Below are 23599 nucleotides of genomic sequence, written 5' to 3'. Positions count from 1 at the left end.
CAATAGAACAGTAACTAAGACAATGGAGTTTGCAGGTGAATGGATGGAATGGAAAATATATTGAGTGGTGTAACTCAAATCCAGAAAGACAAATGTTGGATATTCTCTTTTAGTTATGGCTAACATGAAAAGTATAAGGGGGCCGTAGGTATGGGAATAAGAAAGTCTAAAGAAGGGAGAGTAGGTTATAGGTGCTAGGAAGGAAGAAGAGAGGAAATGAAAGACTCTTAAGTCAACCTAAGACAGAGAGAAGATAACACAGAAGAAGAGGGATGAAGAAAAGTTAAAAACATTAAAGGTGTTTGATAAAAACATAAGGAAAAATTATCTTATAAACTCACTTTAAATGCAGGTGTGTGTGTGTGTGTGTGTGTGTGTGTGTGTGTGTGTGTGTGTGTGTATGTATGTTAAATGGAGTTATACCACATGTAGTGATAATGCTTCCCCCAAAAGTCATACACTAACAAAACTCCCAGTGTCAGTCAAGGGAAATGCCCTTTTTAGCTATCAGTTGAGATTGGGGATGGGGATTAAAGACTCTTTAAATAGCATAAGCTATTGTCATTCCCCCCCAGAACCTGAAGGAAAGGTTCTATTACTGAAAACAATACACACACCTGACACAGGAATAGGAAAAAATCAATCTAGAACAAATCTATAAGCTTCCCCATGGAGGACTAACTCTCATAGTATCAGAAGAGGTGATGCAAGCTACCAAAAGAGAAAAGCAATCAGCAGTTCTGCCCTAAAGTTTAAGAACCACTATAATGATAAACCAAGCAAGATATTCCCAACAGTGAAATGGTGGTGTTTTTATCTTGGGAGTAACCAGCAAATGTCAGGTTTAGCTCATCGTGTTGGTGAGACTATAGTTGGAGATTCTAGCTCTCGAAGGAGACTCAATATCTTGTGCTTACAATCTTTCTTCCCCATCTACATCAATGGTTCCTGAATCTTAGGTGTGGGAATTATAGAAGTATCCAATGGGACTGGACATCTATACATTTTGTTTGGTTATGGTTTTCTTATTGAAAAAATATATACAAGTAATATACAAACTGACCAGGTTGAATCTGTGTATTTAGAAATACACAGATAGATAGATAGATAGATAGATAGATAGATAGATAGATAGATAGATAGATAGATAGATAGATGATAATTAGTTAACAAAAGAGGTCATGAATGTGAAAGTGAACAAGTAGAGACATATGGGAAGGCTTAGAGAAAAGGAAAGGGAAAGGGGAAAATATGCAATTATTATGTAAGCAGAGACTGCATGTTCATTTATCAGCCTCCCAGACCCTAATAATCACACAGAAATTATATTAATTACAACTCTGTTTGGCCAATAGCTTAGGCATATTCCTAGCTAGCATCTTAAATTAACCCATTTCTTTAAGTCTATGTATTACTACAAGGTTATGGCCTACTGGTAAGGTTCCAGTGTTTTTCTCCTTTGGCAGCTACATGGTATCTTCCTGACTCCACCTACTTTCTCTCTCCCTCCCTCCTTCTCTATATATCTATATCTATATCCAACTATAGTCTCATCAACATGATGGGCTAAACATACATAAATATTCCATATATATATATATATTCATTTCCTGCCTGCCTTTATTCTGCCCTGCCATAGGCCAAAACAGCTTCTTTATTAACCAATGGTAATAAAACATATTCACAGCATACAGAAGGGAATTTCACATCATCTACCATTTTCTATCTAAATAAAGAGGAGGGTTTTAACTTTATCATAGTAAAATTACATATACAAAACAGGTATCAAGCAAGAATTAAAGTAACAATATTTTTAATGAGTCTAAAGTTTTATATCTAATTTATCTTTAATCATAACTAAGGAAAACTATAACTCTCTATCTTTAGCTCCATCAAAGACCCCATAAAGATACAGTATTACCTAAGTAAACAAGAAGTACATTGTAAGCACCTTCCAAAACTCTGGAATTGACAGAAACATCTTGCTGCCTGGACAGCCACCCAAAGTTCGTTTGTAACATTGGGGCATCCATGTTCAGCCTGCAGGCCCATAATATCTGGCAGACTTTTCCATGAAGCAGGAAATTTGAAGATCTTTTCTGCCTTGTACTGGCAAAGTTCATCATTTGCTTTCTTCTGTGTCCTGCAGAATGTCTGGCAGCTTTTTCTGTGAAGCATGAACCCTGAAGACCATTCCGCCTTTTGGAAAGTTCAGCAATCACTTTTCTGTAGGTCTTGCATACATTTTATCAAGACACAAAGAAATATTTTTTATTTCAAAGAGAGCTATTAAAGTAACTTTTAATGCTTATTCTCATCAAATGGCCTTTGATTTGGTAGTGTAAGGACTTCCATTTTGGAACATACTGACACCACCAAACTCAGAGCCATATCTACATTTTTAAGCCTTTTGTTTTCCATCCTTTCCATTATACTAGAGAAAGGGTCCTTCTGTGTACAGACGGTCTCTCAGACTGTGATGTGGATTCTCCCTGACATTTTCTGAGTTAATTTATTTTTATATATCTCCTTTACTGACTCAAATTTATTTCTTATGTTTATTGAGACATAATATTGAACATATTTGTAAAGTAGAATACTATAGTCGAATACTTGTATACAATGAGCAATGATTGAATTAGGATAACTTCAACTTCCTCAAACAATATATTCCCCATGTATCAGAAACTATTGAACTCTTCTAGTTGAATTTCATTATAGCATAACTTACCATAGTTATAGTTCCTTCCACTGGGCTATAGAGCAAAAGAATTTTACTCCTATGCCATTGTATTTTGGCATCTGTTCTGTCTCCTCTTAGATTCTTCTGCCCTTACTCAAACTAGACAAATCTCACTCAAACTTTGGACACCAAGCCCATGCTTCCTCGACCTTCTTTCTTATTCAGAAATTCTGGATTTGTTTTGTTTTGTGAAAACCTCCTCTCTATTAGTCCTTTTCGTTCATTATTGGAATTCTTCTAAGCCCTGGTTCATCTTTCCAGAGATTTCTCCCCATTTTCCTTACTGCTAACCATCCTGTGGTCATAAAATTTCCCCGAGGAGCGCAGCTCTTCCTCTCAGAGACACTACTTTTTGAGTCTCTGCCTTACGTAACCCCCACATCGTGGTATCACACCTGGTGGTAAATCTCAATACATGTCTTTCCTGTAGACTGTGTCCTAGGAGGTCAAAATTTCATCTCTTTTACAACTAAATAACAAAAATCTAACAAAACATCAGCACATGGTATATATTTATGTTATTTTCCATTGCTGTATACAAATCTTTAACACAGATTTAAATCCTAAAACAGCATGTTATGACCTCTGTTTCCCATGAGTTCAGTTTAGGCACAACTGAGCAAGGTTCTTTCCTCAGTTTCTGAAAAAAAAAAACCTTCAGAAAAAGCAATTATCCATCAATTAATCAATCTCCCAGCAAAATCTATCTTCTGTTCTTATTCTTCACTGGGCTCTGGTTTTCTGCTTGCTGCTGGTTGAACACTGATGCAAGTTCTTAGAGAGGTCGGCAACAGCTGGACCTCCTCACCATAGCGTCACAACACTGGACTGCATCAAACCAGCATGGAGACTCACCTGTGGGTGTTCGCAAAACTTGCACAGCATAGAATCTGTCCTTATGCATTAACATCATAATCATCATGTGGCTATACTCCACACAGAGTTTATTATCTGTCTTAATGCATTAATATCATTATGTGGCTGTGCTCCATCACTTCTGGGGTGTTCTATTAGATGCCAGTCAGAAGGACTGCTCATGTTCAAGGGAAGAGGGCCATAGATAGCAGGACATAGAACTTAGAATCTAGATGCTACAAGAGTCAATAGATTTTTGTCAGGTATCGAAGGGCCTCAGTTCCTCTTCCCCCAGATGATGAATACTGATGCAGCTCTAAAGCATATTCTAAAGACTTGTGCAAGAGAGCCTTCACTGCCTTATTCCTTCTCATGTCCCAGCTATTCCTTAGCAATCCCCTTACAGTGCTTGATTGTACTTTCACAAACATACATATTGTTTCAGAGACTCACATCTTTGCAGGATAGTGTGTGTGTGTGAGTGTGTGTGTGTGTTGTCTGTGTGTCTGTGTGTGTATGTCTTTGTGAACATGTCTGTATATATGTGATATGCATGCAAGTGAGTGTGTGGGTGTATGCAAACATGTGCATGCATGGGAAGACCAGAATAGGACAATGGATGTCCTCTAGCTAGGCCTCACTTTGTACTATGCAGATCTACAAACTATGACAAGTGTTTAGTAGCGTATATATCATTCCAGTGTCATACAGAAAGAAATTCATTGGCCTAAGAATTTTCTGTATTATACCTCTCCACACAGCCCTCCGTCCAAACTTTCCAGATCATCATCTAAAGGGATTATACAAAATAAACTCTTTTCAGAAACATGCATTTCCCTTAGAGATTACACTTGCTCTATGATTTTCGTGGTTTGCTATCTGTTTCTAAAATCATTGAACTAGATATTTCTGAATAGGAATGTACTACACTTTGTTTATTCGTTTACCTATTGATGGACATCATGGCTGCTTCCAAGGTTAGCAATTACAGATATACAGCTATCATTGTGTAAATATTTTCAATTCACTAGATAAAAAGCAAGAAATGTGATAAGTTACACATATGGTAGAGTAATACTTAGCTTCTGAGTGAACTTCTAAACTCCCAGAACTCCACCATCACCTTATTTTGTCTCTATGGAATCAGGGTTAAAGGAGACAACAGAGGAAGGAGAAAAATCCAAATGAAACAAAATACCCAGAAAAAAAGTCATGAGTCCCTTTTGTGAGTTTGTGCTGGCCAGTTAGTCCAGGGCATGGGGCTTGCTCTGGAGTGTGGTTAATAAACCTTTGACATTTCATTGGCAGAGAGAGAGAGAGAGAGAGAGAGAGAGAGAGAGAGAGATTTTTCCTTTCCCGGAAGGTATCAGTTGAAAATAACTTCCTGGTTAAGGGTGGGATTTTGTGTTTACTTCTGAGTGCTGGTATGTTGTCTGGTTTAAACATGAATGAATCTTATGCATGCTGTCAGTCTCAGTGAGTTTATAGCACATTGACCCTGTGGGTCTGGAAGATGCTGCTCTTTGGGAGTCATCCACTACCTCTTGTTCTTCCCCTCTTTCCACATCCTCTTCCACATAGTTCCCTGAGCCTTGTGGGGAAGGATTTGATAAAGACATCCCATATAGGACTATGTGCTCCAAAGTTTCTCACTTTCTTAACATTTACCATTGTGGTTTCTGTCTTAATGACTATCTGCTGCAAGAATGAGCTTCTCTGGTGAGGATGAAGTGATGCACTGATCTATGTGTGTAACAATATGCCATCAGAAGTCACTTTATTACTATATCCCTTTAGGACAATAATAGTAGTAGGTTTTCCCTTAATGTCCAGAAACTATTTAGTCTCAGGTTCCTAGCCACTTTAGTGGTGGCAGGTATGGGTTTCATCTCATAGAGTGGGCCTTAAATCCCCTTAAAAATGGCTGATTCCTCCCATAATGTTTTTGCACTGTTGTACCAGTACGTCTTACAATCAGGGCTCTGTTGCAGAGTATAGGATTTGCAGTTCAGCGATATTAATGACTACTTTTCTCCTCTAGTAGAATTCTAGTCCATATGGATGAAGCTTCTGCTTGTGCACCAGTTCAATTGCCCCATTTTGATTTTACATAAATAAGTAGTATTTTCAGCAATGATTTTTGTTATTAGCATGTGGAAAGTAACCAATAGCCTTAACAATAGCCTGCAATGTTTGAAAAGGTCTATGGGACCCCTTTGGCCAATGACTCAACATGACTCAACACAAAGTAAGCTGTTTTGATACTGAAGCCTTTACTTGGTGCCATATCTAATTAGTACATTAATGTCCTCCATTATATGGTGATTCTACTTATATTACTTTAATATATGCATATGTTTTAGAGGGTTTCCATTGGTTTTGCCAAAGGCTTTAGTTGTTAGTTGTCTTTGCTTCTTTACCCTGCCCTTCCATCCCAACTTTTCCTCCTTATTCTAGTTTTCTCTTTCTCTCATTATAACACTATATTCTACATCTACTTCCTTGGGAACTCTCCACACACTTCTAGATACTAATCTCCATCATTATTCAGATTAAAACACCTTTATAGAGAGCTTAAAAACTAATATCTGCATATAAAAAAAACACACAATATTTTTCTTGTAGGGTCTGGATTACCTTACTCAGAATGTTTTTTTTTTTCCTAGCTTCATCCATTCACCCAAAAATTTCATGATTCATTCAGTGGAATAATGTTCCATTGTACAAATGTGCCACATTTTCATAATCTATTCATTGCTTAATGGATGCTTACATTCCTTCAAATTTCTGGCTACGATAACTAGAACAGCAATGCACTTGGATGAGCAAGTATCTCTGTTGTAGGACATAAAGTCCTTTGGGTATATGCCCAAGAGAGGTACAGCTGGATCTTGAGGCAGGTTGATTCTCAGCTTTAGGAGAAACCTCCACACTGATTTCCACAGTGACTGTACCAGTTTGCACTTTCACCAGAAATAAGTAAGTGTTCCCCTCCCCCAACATTCTTACTAGCATGTATTATCATTTGTTTTATATCTTGACCATTTTGACTAGGGTAAAATGAAATCCCAAAGTGGTTTTAATTTACATTTCTCCCAGGGCTAAGAATGTTGCATATTTCAAGATTGTTTATCAGCCATTTCTATTCCATGGTTTTGGGGACTCTCTAAGTATTAGATTCTTATAAGAAAAATGATCGGTTCTCCCCTCTCCCTTACTGTACATACACACATAGGATGAAGGCCTAGTGAAACTTCAAAAGAAGGTAGCCATCCCTCAGCCATGAGGGAGAGCAATCATCGGGAAATTTGTCAGTAATTGGAGAACTGAGTTCCAAGTTCCACATCTAGAAGAAAACTAATGTTCATTACCCAAGCCACCCAAATTGTGGTATATTTATTTTAGCAATCCAAGGATTCAACAAGGTCATCATCTCAGATTTTAGACCCATATTCAAGTCTGGTTGCTTGTTTATTGTCAAATTTTAATATTTCCTTACATTTATTTGGATATAGATCTTTTAGGAGAAGTGTTTTGCAAATATTCTTACCTAGTCTACACCACACACCAGCTCCTTCTAACTCTGAATACCTCTGTTAGTACCCATTTGCTTCACTGCCTATCACTTCTTCCTGCTTGGGAGCACCTTGAAGGCAGAAATGGAAACCTTAAAAATATGTATCCCCAACAAACACAATATTTTCCAGTCCTAGTCATATGTGTATGGTTTAAAATGATGGTTGGTTGTTTAGAAATACAAGAATTAAAAGTATCATGATGACTAAATTGCTTCAAAGACACACTGAGTGCCCTGTAAAGGGGTTAATGTCAACACCAGCGTCACACAAATGGGATGGCATCATAGAGAAAGGAGGGGTCTGTATCATGCACACAGCTCAGAGGGCAGCCTGCCTGCACAAATTCAAGAGCAGAGGCCTGTGGAGACATTGTGAACATCTCTCTGGAATTAAGTAACTTCTTCAAAGGGGGACAGAACTCAGATCTAGACAGCATGAGAGAGCAAGTTTACAATGAATTGTTCCTTCCCTCTGACACCACTCTCTACTTTGATGGGAATACCAAACCTGCCACGGAAATAATTCATTGATATTTGTTTTTCTCACCTAGATCTCTCTATTGGTTTATCATCTGTATTTCATCTTCTTCTTTTTTCTTTATGATGTACAGAGATACTTAGGTAAACTCCATCTCATAGAAAGGCTTTCAACATCATGATCAAGCTTGCCTGCCTCTGCATTCTTTCCACCCTGCTTGGTGAGTATCTGCACATCTGTGTTTATTTTCTAAAGAGGGGTCCTTGGGGAGGCATGGAAAGAAGATAGAAAAATGCTGAGGGCATCTTTTCAAATTTAGTAGATGACTGATTATCTCTCAGCACTGCCACTGTCCCTACCCAGTTTACTTACTCCCTGTGACACCTGGCTTCCGCCCTTCAAGTTGATTGCTTATGTGATATGGGGGAGGCATGGGGACACACCTCCATGAGATCTATTCTGCATTAGGAGTTGATTCTGGACCTGTCTGGAACATGATAGATATCATGGTGCGAAACCAGAAAGTAAAGGCCCAGATTAAGAAAGGAACTCAACTAAGGAATATAGCAACAGACTTAAAGCTGAACATTTCCTGGCATGGTTTAGCTTCACACCCCATGTTCACTGTGTTGGGACAATGTTATTTGATCTGTCTTCTAAATATACCTTAAGTCAACACATCTCACTACATCCATTGTTCATGATCGTCCAAACCGACATCTTTTGGCTGGAGCATCCATTTATCCATTCAATAGACCATTTCTACATACTCTGCTTCAAAGGTTTCTACAAGGAAGCTGTCTTAAGTGCCTTATTTAAATCGTTAAGTGGTCCCACCTTCATTTAGAATACAAATCTGCATAATCCCAACATTGCACAGAACACACTACACCTTCTATATCACTCCCTACCACCACTTCCACCCTTAACTCATACCATATAAGCTACATTGGCCTCAGTGATATTCCTTAAGCACAACCTAGGTCTCTTAATCTGGCTGTAGCTGCTTCCTCTGTCTGGACTCTCTTACCCCACATATCTGATGATCTAACTGCTCTGTCTCCATGGCATTGTTCTTTGCCTGTTTGGTCAACCCTGACCATTGAATGTTTTTTATGAGGCTTCATGGGCTGACACATACCCCAAACAACTACTACTGATGATTTTCCATCCTTCACTGAAGTAATTGGATCCCTGCGGCTTTAATGACCATCTAGCATGCCAGTTTATTTACTTGGGTTTATTATTTTTTAATGTGTTTACCAATTCAGATGTTTGAGAACTGGGATGTCTGTTTTATTTCCAGGCTCCTCAAGTTTCTAAGCAGAGTCTGGCATATACTAGTGCTTGACACTGGTGGAAGTAATTACTCCCTAGTTGTGCTCAGGCTCTGCAAGCATTAGTCTTGTCGTGGTAATGGCATTGCTCATGGTAGGAAGAGATGAAAGTCCTCGTATTAGTTACCATTCTCATTGCTACAATCAAAGAACCGACAAGAAGCCACATGATGGAGAGAATGTTCACTTGACGTATGAGTTGAGGTTACGGACTACTATAGTGGAGAAGGAATGGGGGCAAGAGTTGAGGTTACGGACTATTATAGTGGAGAAGGAATGGGGGCAAGAGTTGAGGTTACAGACTATTATAGTGGAGAAGGAATGGGGGCAAGAGTTGAGGTTACGGACTATTATAGTGGAGAAGGAATGGGGGCAAGAGTTGAGGTTATGGACTACTATAGTGGAGAAGGAATGGGGGCAAGAGTTGAGGTTACGGACTATTATAGTGGAGAAGGAATGGGGGCAAGAGTTGAGGTTACGGACTATTATAGTGGAGAAGGAATGGGGGCAAGAGTTGAGGTTATGGACTACTATAGTGGAGAAGGAATGGGGGCAAGAGTTGAGGTTACGGACTATTATAGTGGAGAAGGAATGGGGGCAAGAGCAACTTGTAAACTGGCGGCAGAAACATGACGCTGCTTGCTCACACCTAGGCAGATCACACCTGGACAGGAAGTGAGATAGGTTATCCGTCTCAGAGCTTGCTCCCTAGAGATCTGCTTCCCCATATATCACCACCAGCTGGCATTCAAGCTGACTGGAAGGGACATTTGTACAGTTAAATGTTAGCAACACTCTAAAATGTCAAAATGGTATAGTGTTTAGCTAGTCTAACAGTTTCCACTGAATTATTTAAAATAAGAGGTTGTGTAATTCTTTTAAAAGGCATTTCTTTATTACTTTGTATGTAAAATAAGGAGGAGGCCCAGGTGCTGTGCTAAATTTGTGGAAGTCCGTAGACTACTCTGTGGGGAAAGTGCTCTCCTTCCACCTTTGTGTGCTTTCTGGGAGAATCAAACTCAGACTGCCAGGCTTGCTCAGCAGGTGTTCTACCCACTGAGATTTCTTACAGGCCTAAGAGACTCACATCTCAAATTGAGGAATATTTATTTACAACTAAAAGGATAAATACTTTCTATTTTATAAGGTAGGCTTTTCTATCACTTTTCATTTTCTTCTGAAAAAAAAAAAACAAGCCATCTTAAAAATATTGATTCACGTTGTGAAGTCCTGAAGAGGAGGGGACAATAACTTGACGCTTGTGAAATAAATTCCCCTAGTTTTTGGCTTTGTTATTGTTGTTTGGACATTCCTTCTCCTAGGAGTTTTCTCAGTGATTAATGAAAAATCCCGTTCCTCTCCTCCCAGGTACATCTGCCTATAATCCAGACCATATAGCTGGTGCCACTCCCCCCTACTTGGTCTACCTGAAGTCTCATTACTTGCCCTGCGCTGGAGTCCTGATTCATCCTCTTTGGGTGATCACAGCTGCGCACTGCAATTTACCGTGAGTGCTCAGAACCTCAGACCCTTTTGCTCTATGAGATCTCAGGTTAGATCTAGACCCAGCTACTTGCATCCTACTCTCAATAAATGGGACATGGAAGATAGTCAAGGGATGTTCTTCAGGGAAGGCTAGTTAAGGTCCATATGATTGTGGAAATATTGATAAAGTGCTTTTATGAACACCCCCATTATTCTAGGCATCTTCAAGTGATTCTTGGAGTCACGAACCCAGCAGACGCTACTGAAAAGAATGTCACGGTGACTGGTTACGAGAAAATGATCCATCACCCACACTTTTCCATCTCTTCTATTTCCTATGACCTCATGTTAATCAAGCTGAAAACACTGATCGAACCCAGGAACTATATAAAAACGGTCAAGCTTCCCCAATACGTCATCCCCGAGAATACCATGTGTTCTGTCTCTACCTGGGCCTACAACCTGTGTGACACCAGTGAGTTCCGGGCGTTAAGTGATGGCTTCTGACTTTGCTGGCATTGTCTCGGGACTGGGCTCGCCTCTGAGCTTCTGCAGTTCTACTTTCATAGGATTTTCTTCAAGCTTCTGAAGTCTCTGTTTCCTGTTCCTCCTCCTCACTAGGAGACTTTCAAGCCTTTTCTCTACTATACCTTTATAGCTTATAAATTAATATTTATTTATAAATATGAAAGAAATGGTTTCAATGAGAGTTTATTTATATGTCTAGGACTAACTTGATGTGTAACACAAATGACTTTTCTCTCAGAGCTTCAGTCTTCTTTGCTGTAAAATAAAATATAACTCTATCAAAAGGTTTCAGATCATTTCTCAGAGCTTCAGTCTTCTCTGCTCTAAAATAAAATATAACTGTATCAAAAGGTTTCAGATCATCTCAAGCAATGAATGAGCTCAAATTCTTGAAATCTGAGAACACAAAAATTCCTAGAAGAATAAATTTTGAATATTCTTAGCAACACCAGAAAATAATTATCTGGGTTCACTCACTGGGTATAACTGTGGGTTACACTTCCCCACAGGAAAAAAAGTACCTTATTTTGTTCTAACTCATAAAGTAAACATTTCTGAACTAACTCTCAAAAGAAAGGTGGGGCTGTGAAATTTTGTTATACTAGAAAGCAAAGCAAAGGAGCTTAGTGTTTACTTTGCAAATTGGAGTCATGTTTTCAAATAAAGATTTAGAAGTATTCAAATCAAATCCCAAACTATAGAACTTTTGCCTAAGAATCCCTAAGAAGAGCCCCTGCAGATTGGCGGTACATGTAAGGAGATGGTGCTCATTCCGTGACAGATTAGAAACACTTCCTTTTGTTGTTGTTGTTCTGGGTTTTTGTTTGTTTGTTTTAGGATTTTGTTTTGCTTTGGTTTGGTTTTATTATTAACTAATTTATTTTACATCCCAATCAAAGTTCCCCTCCTTCCTTTCTTTCCAGTCTTTTTCTCCAACTCCCCTTGTGCCTGCCCTCCCCCATTTAGCCATCCATCTTCCAAACCCTTTGTTATGGACATGTTTCATTGGCAATTCTTGTGAGACTTTGATGTAAAAGAAGCAACTTAAATTAGCAACCAGAAGGCATGGTGTTAAATCCTACTATACCACTTAGTCTGGTTGGGTTTCCTTTCCTTTTACTAGTGTCTTGGATGAATTATTGTTATTATTATTATTATTGTATTATTATTATTATTTCTTACCAAATAATTATTTCTACCACCTGACAAATTAGAAATTTGGTTCTATATTTCTAAACTCCGTCAAGTTCTAAAACTTGTATAACAAAAGACACTCTCCAAATGTTAAAACTTCCAGACAAATTTTAAAGCAATTTGCTTCATTTTGTTGCAGGACTGTCTCGCTTATACAAACCACCCTCCTAAGGAAATGGAATAGACATTCTGACAAGTTTTGAAGTTGATAATCTGCATGCTTAGTGAAAGGAGAGGAAGCAAAAGGAAATGTTAGTCCTTAGGAGAACTCATGACGAGCATGACTTTTCTCCTTTTTCTAGCCAAGGATCCTGACTCACTGCAGACTGTGAACATCTCTGTGATCACCAACGCTGAGTGCCGTAATGCCTATAAAGCCTACGACATCGAAGAAAGCATGATCTGTGTGGGCATCGTGCCAGGACGAAGGCTACCCTGCAAGGTAATGTATTCTTGATGCCTTATTTTTTTTTACTTAATTCCTTCTGCCAGGAAGATGACCCGTTTTTCTCTTTCCTGACAGGAAGTGTCGGCTGCCCCTGCAGTCTGCAACGGTGTGCTTTATGGAATCCTGTCCTATGCAGACGGCTGTGTGCTGAGGGCTGATGTTGGCATCTATGCTAGCATCTTTCACTACATGCCCTGGATTGAAGACACCATAAAAAATAACTGAGCTCACTCAACAGGAAGAATTCAGAACCTTGTGATAAAACTTGTGCCCACACACATTCAATCTCACAATTAAAACACCTGGGCTCTTTGGCCTGTGATAGGCACTCCAGATATTTCTTTTGTACACTCAGTGATTTATCAGCCACTCCCACACACAGCCCCATCACTGAAAATGGGAAACTCAAGACTTGTCATTTCTAAATCCAGCTGATAATAGAATTATTGAAGGGGGCCAATTCATGATCATTTGGGGGCCCCAAACTCTCAACTACTAGCACTAAATTAGGTGTGTTTCTAAATTAGGTGTGTTTTCAGAAAGTTAAACACATCGTTCTGACAACGAATGAGCAGATAGAGGAATCTATCGGAGTAAGGACTGAACGATGTGGACTGCCAAGAGGTATTGCATTAGGTCCCATTTCCACACAACTCATTTTTTAAATTTATCTTCATCCTGACTGCAGCCTCCCCTCCGTCCTCGCCTCCCATTCTCACCCCTTCCTCTCCTGTCCCTCCTCTGTTTCTGCTCAGAAAGGGGCAGGTCTCCCATGGGGAGTAACAAAGCATGCCACTTCAAGCTGCAGTAAGACCATGCACTTCCTCCTGTGTTCAAGGTGGACAAGGCACTCCAGCATGAGGAATAGATTCCCAAAAACTGCCAAAGCACCAGGAGCAGCCCCTACTCCAATTGCCATGAGATTCACAATAAACCAAACTACATAACTGTCACATTTATGCAGCAGGCCTAGGTAGGTTCCATACAGGCTTCCTGGTTGTTGCTTCAGACTCTAAGCCAGATGAGCTGTTTCTGTGGGTTTTCCTGTGATGTCACTGACCCCACTGGCTCCACAACCCCTCCTCTGTCTCCTCACCATGATCCTGAGTTCCACCTAATGACTACCACGAGACTCTTAATATTAGACATATATAAAACTCAGTCACTCATTTGGAATGTCTACTTGCAATATAAGAGGTTAAAGTTCAAAGTTTTCTGGAGCTTATAACAGCTAAATGGGAATGCAGAGCCAACTTTCTGGTGTAAATTTGCCTCTTCCTGTAGTTACTGTTTTGAGGTGACTATTCCGAGTAATGGGCTTCATCACAATTTCCTCACACGTCCATGTCGTCCTACGTTGTTCTCATCAATGCTGACTGCATTACCTACCTCAGGAGCTCTACCTCATTCGGGTCGTCACGCGTACATTCTTCTTCCTCCTCTTCTCAGTTCACCTCCACAGCTTCAGTCACGGCCACAGAGTTTTAACTGACAGGTTTCCATGGGGATTTCCACTGGCCAGCTGATTAAAGGTTTAAAAAGCAGAAGCAAAGACAATCAAGCCACTCCAAGTGTAGACCATTGGAGCTTTTCAGCCCAAAAGGCTCGGAAGCAAATCTTGCCCCCCTCAAGGGATCTAAAACCTCCAACCTGTCTAAGCCTCACCTAAGAGTTCCTGGAACCAAAACTATGTGTCAATTGCTAAGTGCAAATATGAGAGTTTCCCCGTCACGTGTTCTCTTAAGTGGCATTTTAGCTATGGGAGACACAAGCACAATTGAGCTCATGAAGTCTCACCATGCAAAAATGTTTCTCAGTTTCAGCAATGAAAACTTCAGCAGGGCACACTGCTGTGGGGATGTCTGAATTCCACAGACGTGGGTATCACCTGTCTGTGCTTCCGTAAGCTCTAAGACTTCCTTTATTAGAGACAGACAGTGAGAGGGGAGGTAGAACGCCTAAGTTGTGAAGGCAATTCATGGGTGTAAGTGATTAAGGGCAGGAAAAAATACAAATCCTCAACATGCTTCTCTGGTCTTATGTTTTATGATGGTTTAAGATGAGACCAGTGACACTTCTGAGTTGTGAGAATAAGACAACTCACCCAAGTTGTACAGAATAGCATTAGCACGTTGAAGGCATTCAAAAATTTGTTAAGGGCTGATTGGGAATACAGCTTGCTATTTTCTTATATCTTTTGTCTTAAACCATTTGGGATGCTTTTTTAAAAAAAAAAAAAACAAAAGGAACTGGAAATTTACAAACTACAGATGAAAACAAGACTTTGGTGTCTACTGATGTTCATTTTGCTACATTTGCAAGTGGCAGAATGCATATGGCAAAAAGTTAAAAAACTAAGTAAAGAATACATTTAGTTCCTAGGGCCCTTCTATAAGATGTTACTCACATTGTTGTAAGAACGGCGGGGTTGCGTCCTGGACACCCGGCCGCCGGCATGGCTAGCTTATGCCCAGAAATAATTACACAGAAACTGTATTCTTTTAAACACTGCTTGGCCCATTAGCTCTAGCCTCTTACTGGCTACCTCTTACATATTGATCTAACCCATTTTTAATATTCTGTGTAGCACTACGAGCTGGCTTATCAGGAAAGATCTTAACCTGCGTCTGTCTGGAGTGGGAGAATCATGGCGACTGCCTGACTCAGCTTCTTTCTCCCAGCATTCTGTTCTGTTTTCTCTGCCTACCTAATTTTCTGTCCTGTCAGGCCAAGGAGTTTTCTTTATTAGTTAACCAATGAAAGCAACAGATAAGATACAAGGCCCACCTCCATCACTCACATCCATGAAGATGTGGCCCCATCTCTAACACTACTGCACTTAAGGTGAGTTTTAACATAAATATAGGAGAGGACACAAATATTCAAATATAGCACTTGATCAGAGGAGAGATTATTTTAAACTCCACAAAATAAGAATCAGAGATCCAATGGATATTCTCATATAATTTGTCTACATATGCTTTTGATGCATTTAATCCAAAATGATAGACAAAAGAGAAATTAAATGTAAAAGAGGAGAGGGATTGCTGCTTCAACTTCTAAGGACTGAGCTAAGAAAATTACAAAACAGTTTGTGTTGGAGTATTTTTAACTTTCTTGGTTACCATCTTCATGCAAAATGTATCTGACAGTTCCCCCATTCCCAATGGATATAATGGGCTCTTGCTGAACTGGTGACTGACTTCATTCTGAAAATCTTTTCCCCCAACTTCCTACATCTCTGTCTAATCTTCTCCCTTAATGTTCATTCTCCCAAAGATGATGCTGCCTTCACATAGCGACAAGTGAGCTCATACTCAAGTGCCAACAATCTCAGTGAACTTGTAGAATTATTTCTTCAGAAATATTTCTGATTTATGAGATTTTGGAGCCCAAAGGAATAATAATGGGTTTATGATATTTTTTGAAAGGAGGGAAATAGAATGATTTGAAGGTAAGTGTTTCAGAGGCTTTCCTTACTCATGGCGGTGAAAGCCTGTCTCTCCCTGACTTGAATTCTCACACTCTCTGAGCTCAGTCCCTTTTTCTCGCAGACTGAAACAGGAGATTATTACATGCAGGCATCCATGCCGCATGGGACAAATGTAAGGTGATTATCTTGGCCTCTTCTCCCCTCTACTTTGCAGCACACTCATGTGACTTGCTCATACTGCAAAGTATGACCTCCACATTCTGTCTGACCTCACCTGCTTTTTCTGGTGCATCTCAGGAAAGAGGCAAAGGTGTTCCCAAGGATGTCTTCCTGTCTAATTTCCTCATCCTGGCAGAGGCAATGCAATGAAGCACTGATAACCATGGATTTAAAGGCAGAATTCCTTTGTTATGTACAAATAGTTAACAAGTGTATAAAAAGGTGTTCAGTTCTCCACTGATAATCATAAAGGAAATGCAAATCAAATTACAATGATATGATTCTTCATCCCAGGAAGAATGACTCTGGTCAAAAACAAATTAGATAACAAATGCTGGAGGGGACATAAAGAAAAAGGACTCCTGTAAACTATGAATGCATATGCAAATTCATAAAGCCACTACAGAGAACAAAATGGAAGTGTCTCAGATTTTTTCAAATACAAGTATCACATGAGGCAACTACCACTCGGGCATGGATCAAAAGGAAATGGAACCAATACGGCAAGGGACACCTGAACTCCCATGTTGTTTGCATCATTAGTGCCATAGTCAAGAAATGAAACTTTCAATAAAATGAATGGATCAAACTATACAGAACATATACACAACATAATAACATTCAGTCACACAAAGAATAAAATGATTACCGGGGCTGGGAAAATAGGAAAGAAAAAGAAGAGGAAAGAAGTAGATGGGTGTGGACTGAGCTCTGTTTATATAGGAGGAAGCCCCATGTGCTAGTGCACAGTGGGGTATCAGAAGTTTTTCACTGTGTATCTCAAAAACCTCAAAGAAAGAACTTGGAATGATTTTACTACAATAAAAAAATAAGTGATTCAGTATGTAAATATATTTAGACGTTAAACATCTCAAAATATACATGAGCATTGAGTCATCACATAGTAGTACCTCAGTCACATTTATAAGCTTAGTGTTTTAAAAGGATGTTTTTCTAGGTATAGGAGCATAAACTTATAATCCCAGCACTTGGGAAGCTGAAACAGGATGGAGAAGAGTTTGAGGCCAGCCTGGGTAACATGAGACCCTGTCTTTAAAAACTTAAGAATTAAAATTAAAAGCACATTTTCTGCTGGCAGTGTACCAGTGTGGCATCAAAATCTGCACATGTCATGTCCAGTGCAGTGAGCAATTCTAAGATTTTGTGTTCACGCTGTTGTCATAACTGGATGTCAACAAATAGAGGAATGCAAATAGATCCAAATCTATCCCCAAACACAAAATTCAAGTCCAAATGGATTAAAGACCTCAATATAATCAGACCACAGTGAACCTGATAGAAGAGAAAGTGGGGAGTAGCCGTAAATGCATGGGCACAGAAGACCACTTCCTAAATATAACACCAGTGTTACAAACACTGAGAGCAACAATAAATAAATGGGACCTCTTAAAACTGAGAAGCTTCTGTAAAGCAAAGGACGCAGTCAATAAGACACAAAGGCAGCCTACTGAATGGGAAAAGATCGTCACCAATCCCACATCAGACAGAGGACTCATCTCCAAAATATATGAAGAACTTAAAATTTCATATTCTCAATCAATGGTTTTACTGGGGAAAATACTAAGAAAGGGATCCATGGCAAAGTCTATAGTGATATGAACTATCCAGATAGCTTTTACTCGCAGGTAGCCCAGTCTCATCTGAGCTGAAAGTTCTTCAACTCCAAATCTCCCATCTGTGGCTCATCTTTAACTCACCCCATCAACCACTTGTCTTTTACTAGACACAAGCACCTATCTAGTCCTTCCTGTATGAACCCATACTCCCTTCTGTTATTTAGTTATTTAAGTAGATAACTAAGTCTAATTAGGATTTTGACTGTGATCTTTTTTTATCCCTAGCTGATCTGTCCTAATTTTTTCTCCTGATTTTGACGCAGAACACGTGGAATGTGGGTGTGAAGTCATGTGGTCACCGGGAGCACATTTTGTTAGTCATTTCCATTTGCTGTGTGTGAGTGTGAGCATGTATGTGAGAAAAGGTGGGGAAGAGTAGAGACTGAGTCCAGGCCAAGGCCACAGAAACGCGGTGGAAACTACTGCAAAAATCCGGGAATTGAAAGAGTCCTCCAAGGGCAGCTGGCACCACTTCCGGACGAAAAGTTTCTGGTTTTACCACAGACAACACTCTAGAAAGAATGTCGGAGAGTTTTGTTCAAAGTGTCCTTCTCAACTGCACAGTTTTGGAAAAGTTCAGGAACAGAAACCCATGGCCGGGACTCTGGAGCCAAGCATGAAGCAAGTCATGCCATAGGCAGATGAACTTCTCAAGATCTGAAGGAATAGATGAGAGCCTGATGCGGGAGCAAGGAAGCCCTGTTGGGTCTACCAAATAACCCTCAGCATCCTGAAGAATTATGGGCAAATGGTGCCCCCTAGTGGAATGATCCCTTCATTCTCTACAGAGCTGGGGAAACAGTCCTCCAGTACCTGGTTGGCCAAAAACGTAGCCTTAATTTTTCTTGGTGATTCCATACTGCCATAGCTCCCAGTTGTTCACAGTCTACTTTAGATCTGGCTCAAGATCCTAGGCTTCATGTTAGCTCCCTCCTGTCTTCTCCCCTCTCATTCTTCCTCCCCGTTCCTCTCTTCTCTCCTCCTCCTCTTCCTCCCCCTTCCACCTATTTGCCTGCCTTGCTCTGAGATTCTGCAGTCCTCTTGATTTTCAGCACTTTGCCTGGCTTGATCTGCTCTCTACCCTGGAGGTGACCTCGCTTAGGTTGCAAATCCAGTTCAGACTTGGGCTTTCTAGTCCAACATCGGCTGAGCCCTAAATGGCAATTCTAGACCTTTGTATTTTTCTGAGGGCCTTATTTTCTGAAAGATGAGTTCAAATTAGCTCACCAATGAATATACTTCTGACTTAGAGCAATTGATGATCAGTATGTCTCTATCGCTCTGCATCTGCCAAGTGTGTGTGTGTGTGTGTGTGTGTGTGTGTGTGTGTGCTTGTGTGTGTGTGAATTCTGAATATTGAACCCATGTCCTCGGGGTTTTAGACTTGCGAGACAGATGCTTTGTCAAGTAAACTGTTTCCCCAGCTCAATGTGATTTACTTTTTAAATATTTCCTTTAGGCAGAGTCTTCATGAGGTTTTTTGTTTTTGTTTTATAACTGTTTTGACTAAACTGACAATTGGCAAGAAAAAAATTCTGGTTTTAGTAGCTTCAAGCTGGAAAGTCTGACATAGGAGGGAGATTTTAGTTTTCATTTGCAATTATTTGCTGTTAACTGGCAGGTGAAATAATATTTTATTTAAAATGGAATAATAAACACAAAATAAATTGGACTAACAACAGGATACAAAGAACAAATTAAGATAGGGTTTTCTGAGGTCAAAGTGGGTGTACTAAAAACTTGGGCATCATGGAAACAAGGGTATAGTTTCAAGGGTGTGGTCCAGTGGTTCTCAACCTTCCTAATGCTGAGATCATTTAATACAGTGCCTCATGTTGTGGTGACCCTCAACCATAAAATTGTCTTTGTTGCTACTTTATACAGTTTTGCCAGTACTATGATTCATAGTGCAGAAACCTGTGTTTTCCATTGGTCTGAGAAGGCACTTGTGAAAAGTTGTTCTACCACCGGAGGGACAGCGACCCACAGGTGAAGAACAACAGGTGCAGTCGGGGCTGCACATTCATCACTTCAGCTCACGCTTATCCGAGCTCTTGAAATTTCTCTGGATTTTAACCCAACCCTACGCTGGGAATTGACACTGGCATCCCAGTCAGCCTGCATATTGGGGAGAGAAGAGCTAACGTATAGCAAATGTTTCCATGCTGCTCTTCGTCAAATTGTACTGAAGACCCCACCGGGACTGTGCTGCTCAGTTTTCACGGCTGCCTTCTGGGATGGCCACATTTGCTGCCTCCGTCCAACACAATCAGAAACAGAAGTGTAGGAGGATAAAGGACGTCTTCCAAGCTCACAGGTGGAAGCCTGAAAGTCTATGCTCTGAGCTCGTCAGAACCTGAGGTTAAGTTATGGTATGGCTCAGGCAGAAAAAGAACAAGTGATAAATCAGGAGAGTCCACTTCTTGCTAAGGCAAAGGGATGGGGAAGTCTGGGTAGAAAGGAAGTAGGTTCAAAAGAGCTTGCAGGAAGCAAGAATTGGAAGACAGGGCGGTCTGTGTGTGTGGTTTTTGTTCCAATGCCCCAGCAGAGCTTACCACTGTGTCTGTACTGCAGGTGCAGAACAAAGTTCTGCCCTGGGTCATGTTAGCCACTTGGAGCCTCAGCTCTGTATCAGTGACTCGTGTAGCCAGGTAATTAGCACCGGGGAGAGATTTGGCCTCTTTGTCCCCAGAACTCCGCAGAGAGACTAGCCACTGTAGTTGCTGTTGGAGATCCTGCTGGTACCAGCTCATCCAAGGGTACTGGGAATTCTTCAAGATACAGCGCAGGGTCACAGCTTGACCACGACGTACCAGAGCCCACCTAGGTTTCTGCTCCAGCAAAGTTACCATGGAGTCTGAAACACAGACAGGCCAAGATGAAAGTAAGCAGACTGGAAAACCCCATGTGTAGCCAACTAAGCGAAATCCTAAAGAAAGTCTGAGTTATACAGACACAAGGCTGCCAAGAAGAGAAACCTTGACCAGGGAGAGAGACTGTGCCAGATATTGACTGTCTTAAAGGAGTTATGGGCAGCTTTTCTTCATGCTAATCTAAAGTAGCAGGCCTCTCTTCCTCCCATTCCACCCTCTGGCTTCCTCAGTTACCATCTGACCTGTAGTCACAGGGGCCATGTGTACACAGAGGCACAGAATGAATAAGTACCACATCCCTGTCCCCTCAGGCTTTCTCCAGCAGAAGAGGCTCAAAACCAGTACGGTTGCAATCAGGCACCTAAGCCCTGGGACTGAAGTTCCAAGGGCATGACTTCCTCAGGAAACTAACTGCAGCTCTTCTCTGAAGAGCAAACCTCAAGCTGAAAGTCTGCACCGTTTCCTGTTGTCTGAGCCTGGCTATTCTCTCTCTCCCACACCCCTGCACACTGCACACTCACTGAGTAGCTCAGGGAGTGACTGGGCCCTGCACCCTCTCAGGAGTGATCAGATATTCCTGGAAGTGGTTTGAGTTTGAGTCTCAGATCTTTCAAGGGATTAAACTATCTCCATATAACCAAGCAATGGTGACAGAACTGAACAAAGACGTCTCTCACCTACAGGCTTCAACTGCATGGGGAGGCTGCTGCAGGGTTATATTAAAGAGTATGACTGTGGGCGCTCATCTCCAGTCATCTGTCTGACTCCAGCAGTGCAAATGCGAAACAAAAACCAGAGCTTTGTCCAGAGTGAAAGGAAAGATTCTCCTTTTTGTAACTGGCCTGGCAGAAATAAAAATATTTGTAACAGGCACTCATGTCTATCAACCTGACTTTCTTTGTGGTACGAAGGACCACAAAAAAATGGGAATTTCTCAGGAATCACATTTGGGAGAAGGAAAAGGTACCAGCCAGAGCAGGAACTTGTCTCCAGGAAAGAGATTTCACACAGCTCTAAGGAGGCTAAGGAATGGTGGGTCAATGGTGGGTGGGACCATTGTTGGACCTAGACTGTTTATCCTTGGCTCCTAAACTTCTTTCTCATTTCAGAAACCCAGCTGCTTGGAGTTCAGTGGGTAACTTCTTCCCTTTTCCCAATGTATCCATGCTAAATATGTTTCTACTTTTCATTATTGATTTGGCTCCTTTAATTGACTTATTGAGGACAGGTGGACAACGTCAGTGTGGAGTACGGGCTTTAGTTAGGTCTCAAACCTGCACAAATGACTTTCTGAGTTGCCTCCAAATTCTCCCAACATCCCTTAGCTCGTATCTGCTTTAGGGTATGACTGGCATTTTTCACCCCCCTACTCTAAACTTCTCCAACCCAGCAGCTGGACTGCCCTTCTCCCAGCTATCCTTCCCTAAATAATCCAGTCATTTTGCTACCTGGCCTGTTCCCCTCCCCTTCCCTTCTCTTCTCATGACCAGGCACAGGGTTGTGTTCACTCTGGACTCTCCCAGGTATCTCTGCTTCTGGCCATGTTCTCCCTCACATCTACAATAAAAATCATCTCCATATTTTGGGAATAGTCTTGTCCTCCTTTTTATTTCTTTTATAATTAAGCTTTGCCCCTCAAATTTGATAACCCTTTATTTTTCTAGAGCATTTACTTTTGGAAGAAGGAGTTCTTCAAGCTTCTATAAATCTCTTTTAAAAAGTTGAATAGGCTCCTTGTGAGCCGTAAGAGCCAGGAAGACGAGGGTGTAGAAGAGATTCCTTGGGTCTGAAGTCACTGACTCCTAGCTCTTCCCAGAGAGCCCTGTTTCTTGCCTAAGGACAGAATTCTGGCCAGACAAGCAGACTGGATAAATGACCCTGTGCCCTTCTCAGTTTTCTGAGCTGTCTGTCCTAGCTTCCCACTGACTACTCTTCTGCCTAATCCTCTAATGAGATTGGGATCAGAGTGTCTCCTACAGGCCTGTTATCTCACTGGCTAACCTTCCTGCCTCCCAAGGTCAGTCCTTCCAGGGATCTGCCTTGTCCTCTCTTATCTAGCCCAGCTTTCTGTACTGAGTCAGATTAAGCCTCTTGCTTCCAGATCAGATGGCTAACTGTCTCTTCCCAGCCTCTACAGGACCAGTGTTGGAGGTCATGATAGCCTCCTAAGGCCTTTTCTCCACCACCACTCTCAACTACATCTTAATCACTACTCAAGTGCACACAGCAGTAGCCAACAGCTTTAGCAGTATTTGAGCTCAATAGGCAATTGAAAGATTTTCATGCACTTAGTAAAGATACACGCAGCTCAGAAGGCATCTTCTCACCTTTCTTTTGACCGGACTTCTATGTGTAGATGTGTGGCCCAATACAATTTGGGGGTGTCCTAAGGGTACGTGTCTTCTCTGTCATCTAGTGAAAGTCAGGCAATGGGAGTTTTGTGAAAAGATTTATCTCCTTTGTCAGCTGTGTCAGATACCAGGAGACAGTAAGTCTCGCACAGTGCAAATGTCTGTTCTTCTCTGAGAAGAAATCAGCAAACGACACTAACACCCACCACTGTGACACAGGATCAGGACAAAGCACTCAGGAGTCTGCTGATCTGTGAGTGTCTGTGGCTCAGAAAGGTCATGGAAAGAAGGACGATGAGGCAGGCTTCCTTGGAGTCTCCCCATTCACCTCCATTGCTGACAGGGTGTGTGGCCACACCCCACTGCTGCTACTCCTCATGCTTCCATGTGCAATGATTGTTGTGTCTCTTTAAGAGACAAGCCATGCCCACTTCCTCCCCC

The 23599-nt window shown here is 41.0% G+C and overlaps 1 protein-coding gene across 1 annotated transcript; it reads left to right on the top strand.

The window, feature by feature from the left end:
• The first annotated feature begins 7830 nt into the window (after positions 1-7830).
• On the top strand, positions 7831-12870 carry Prss58 (serine protease 58). The gene is made up of 5 exons (XM_075953616.1): positions 7831-7873; positions 10359-10497; positions 10694-10950; positions 12500-12639; positions 12721-12870. Exons 1-5 carry the CDS (start codon positions 7831-7833, stop codon positions 12868-12870), a joined length of 729 nt encoding a protein of 242 aa, XP_075809731.1.
• The last annotated feature ends 10729 nt before the right edge of the window (positions 12871-23599 follow it).

This window comes from Microtus pennsylvanicus, chromosome 19, assembly GCF_037038515.1.
Source record: "Microtus pennsylvanicus isolate mMicPen1 chromosome 19, mMicPen1.hap1, whole genome shotgun sequence".
NCBI lineage: Eukaryota > Metazoa > Chordata > Mammalia > Rodentia > Cricetidae > Microtus > Microtus pennsylvanicus.
Note: the sequence above shows the minus strand (reverse complement) of the source record. Positions and strands in the feature narration are given on the sequence as shown.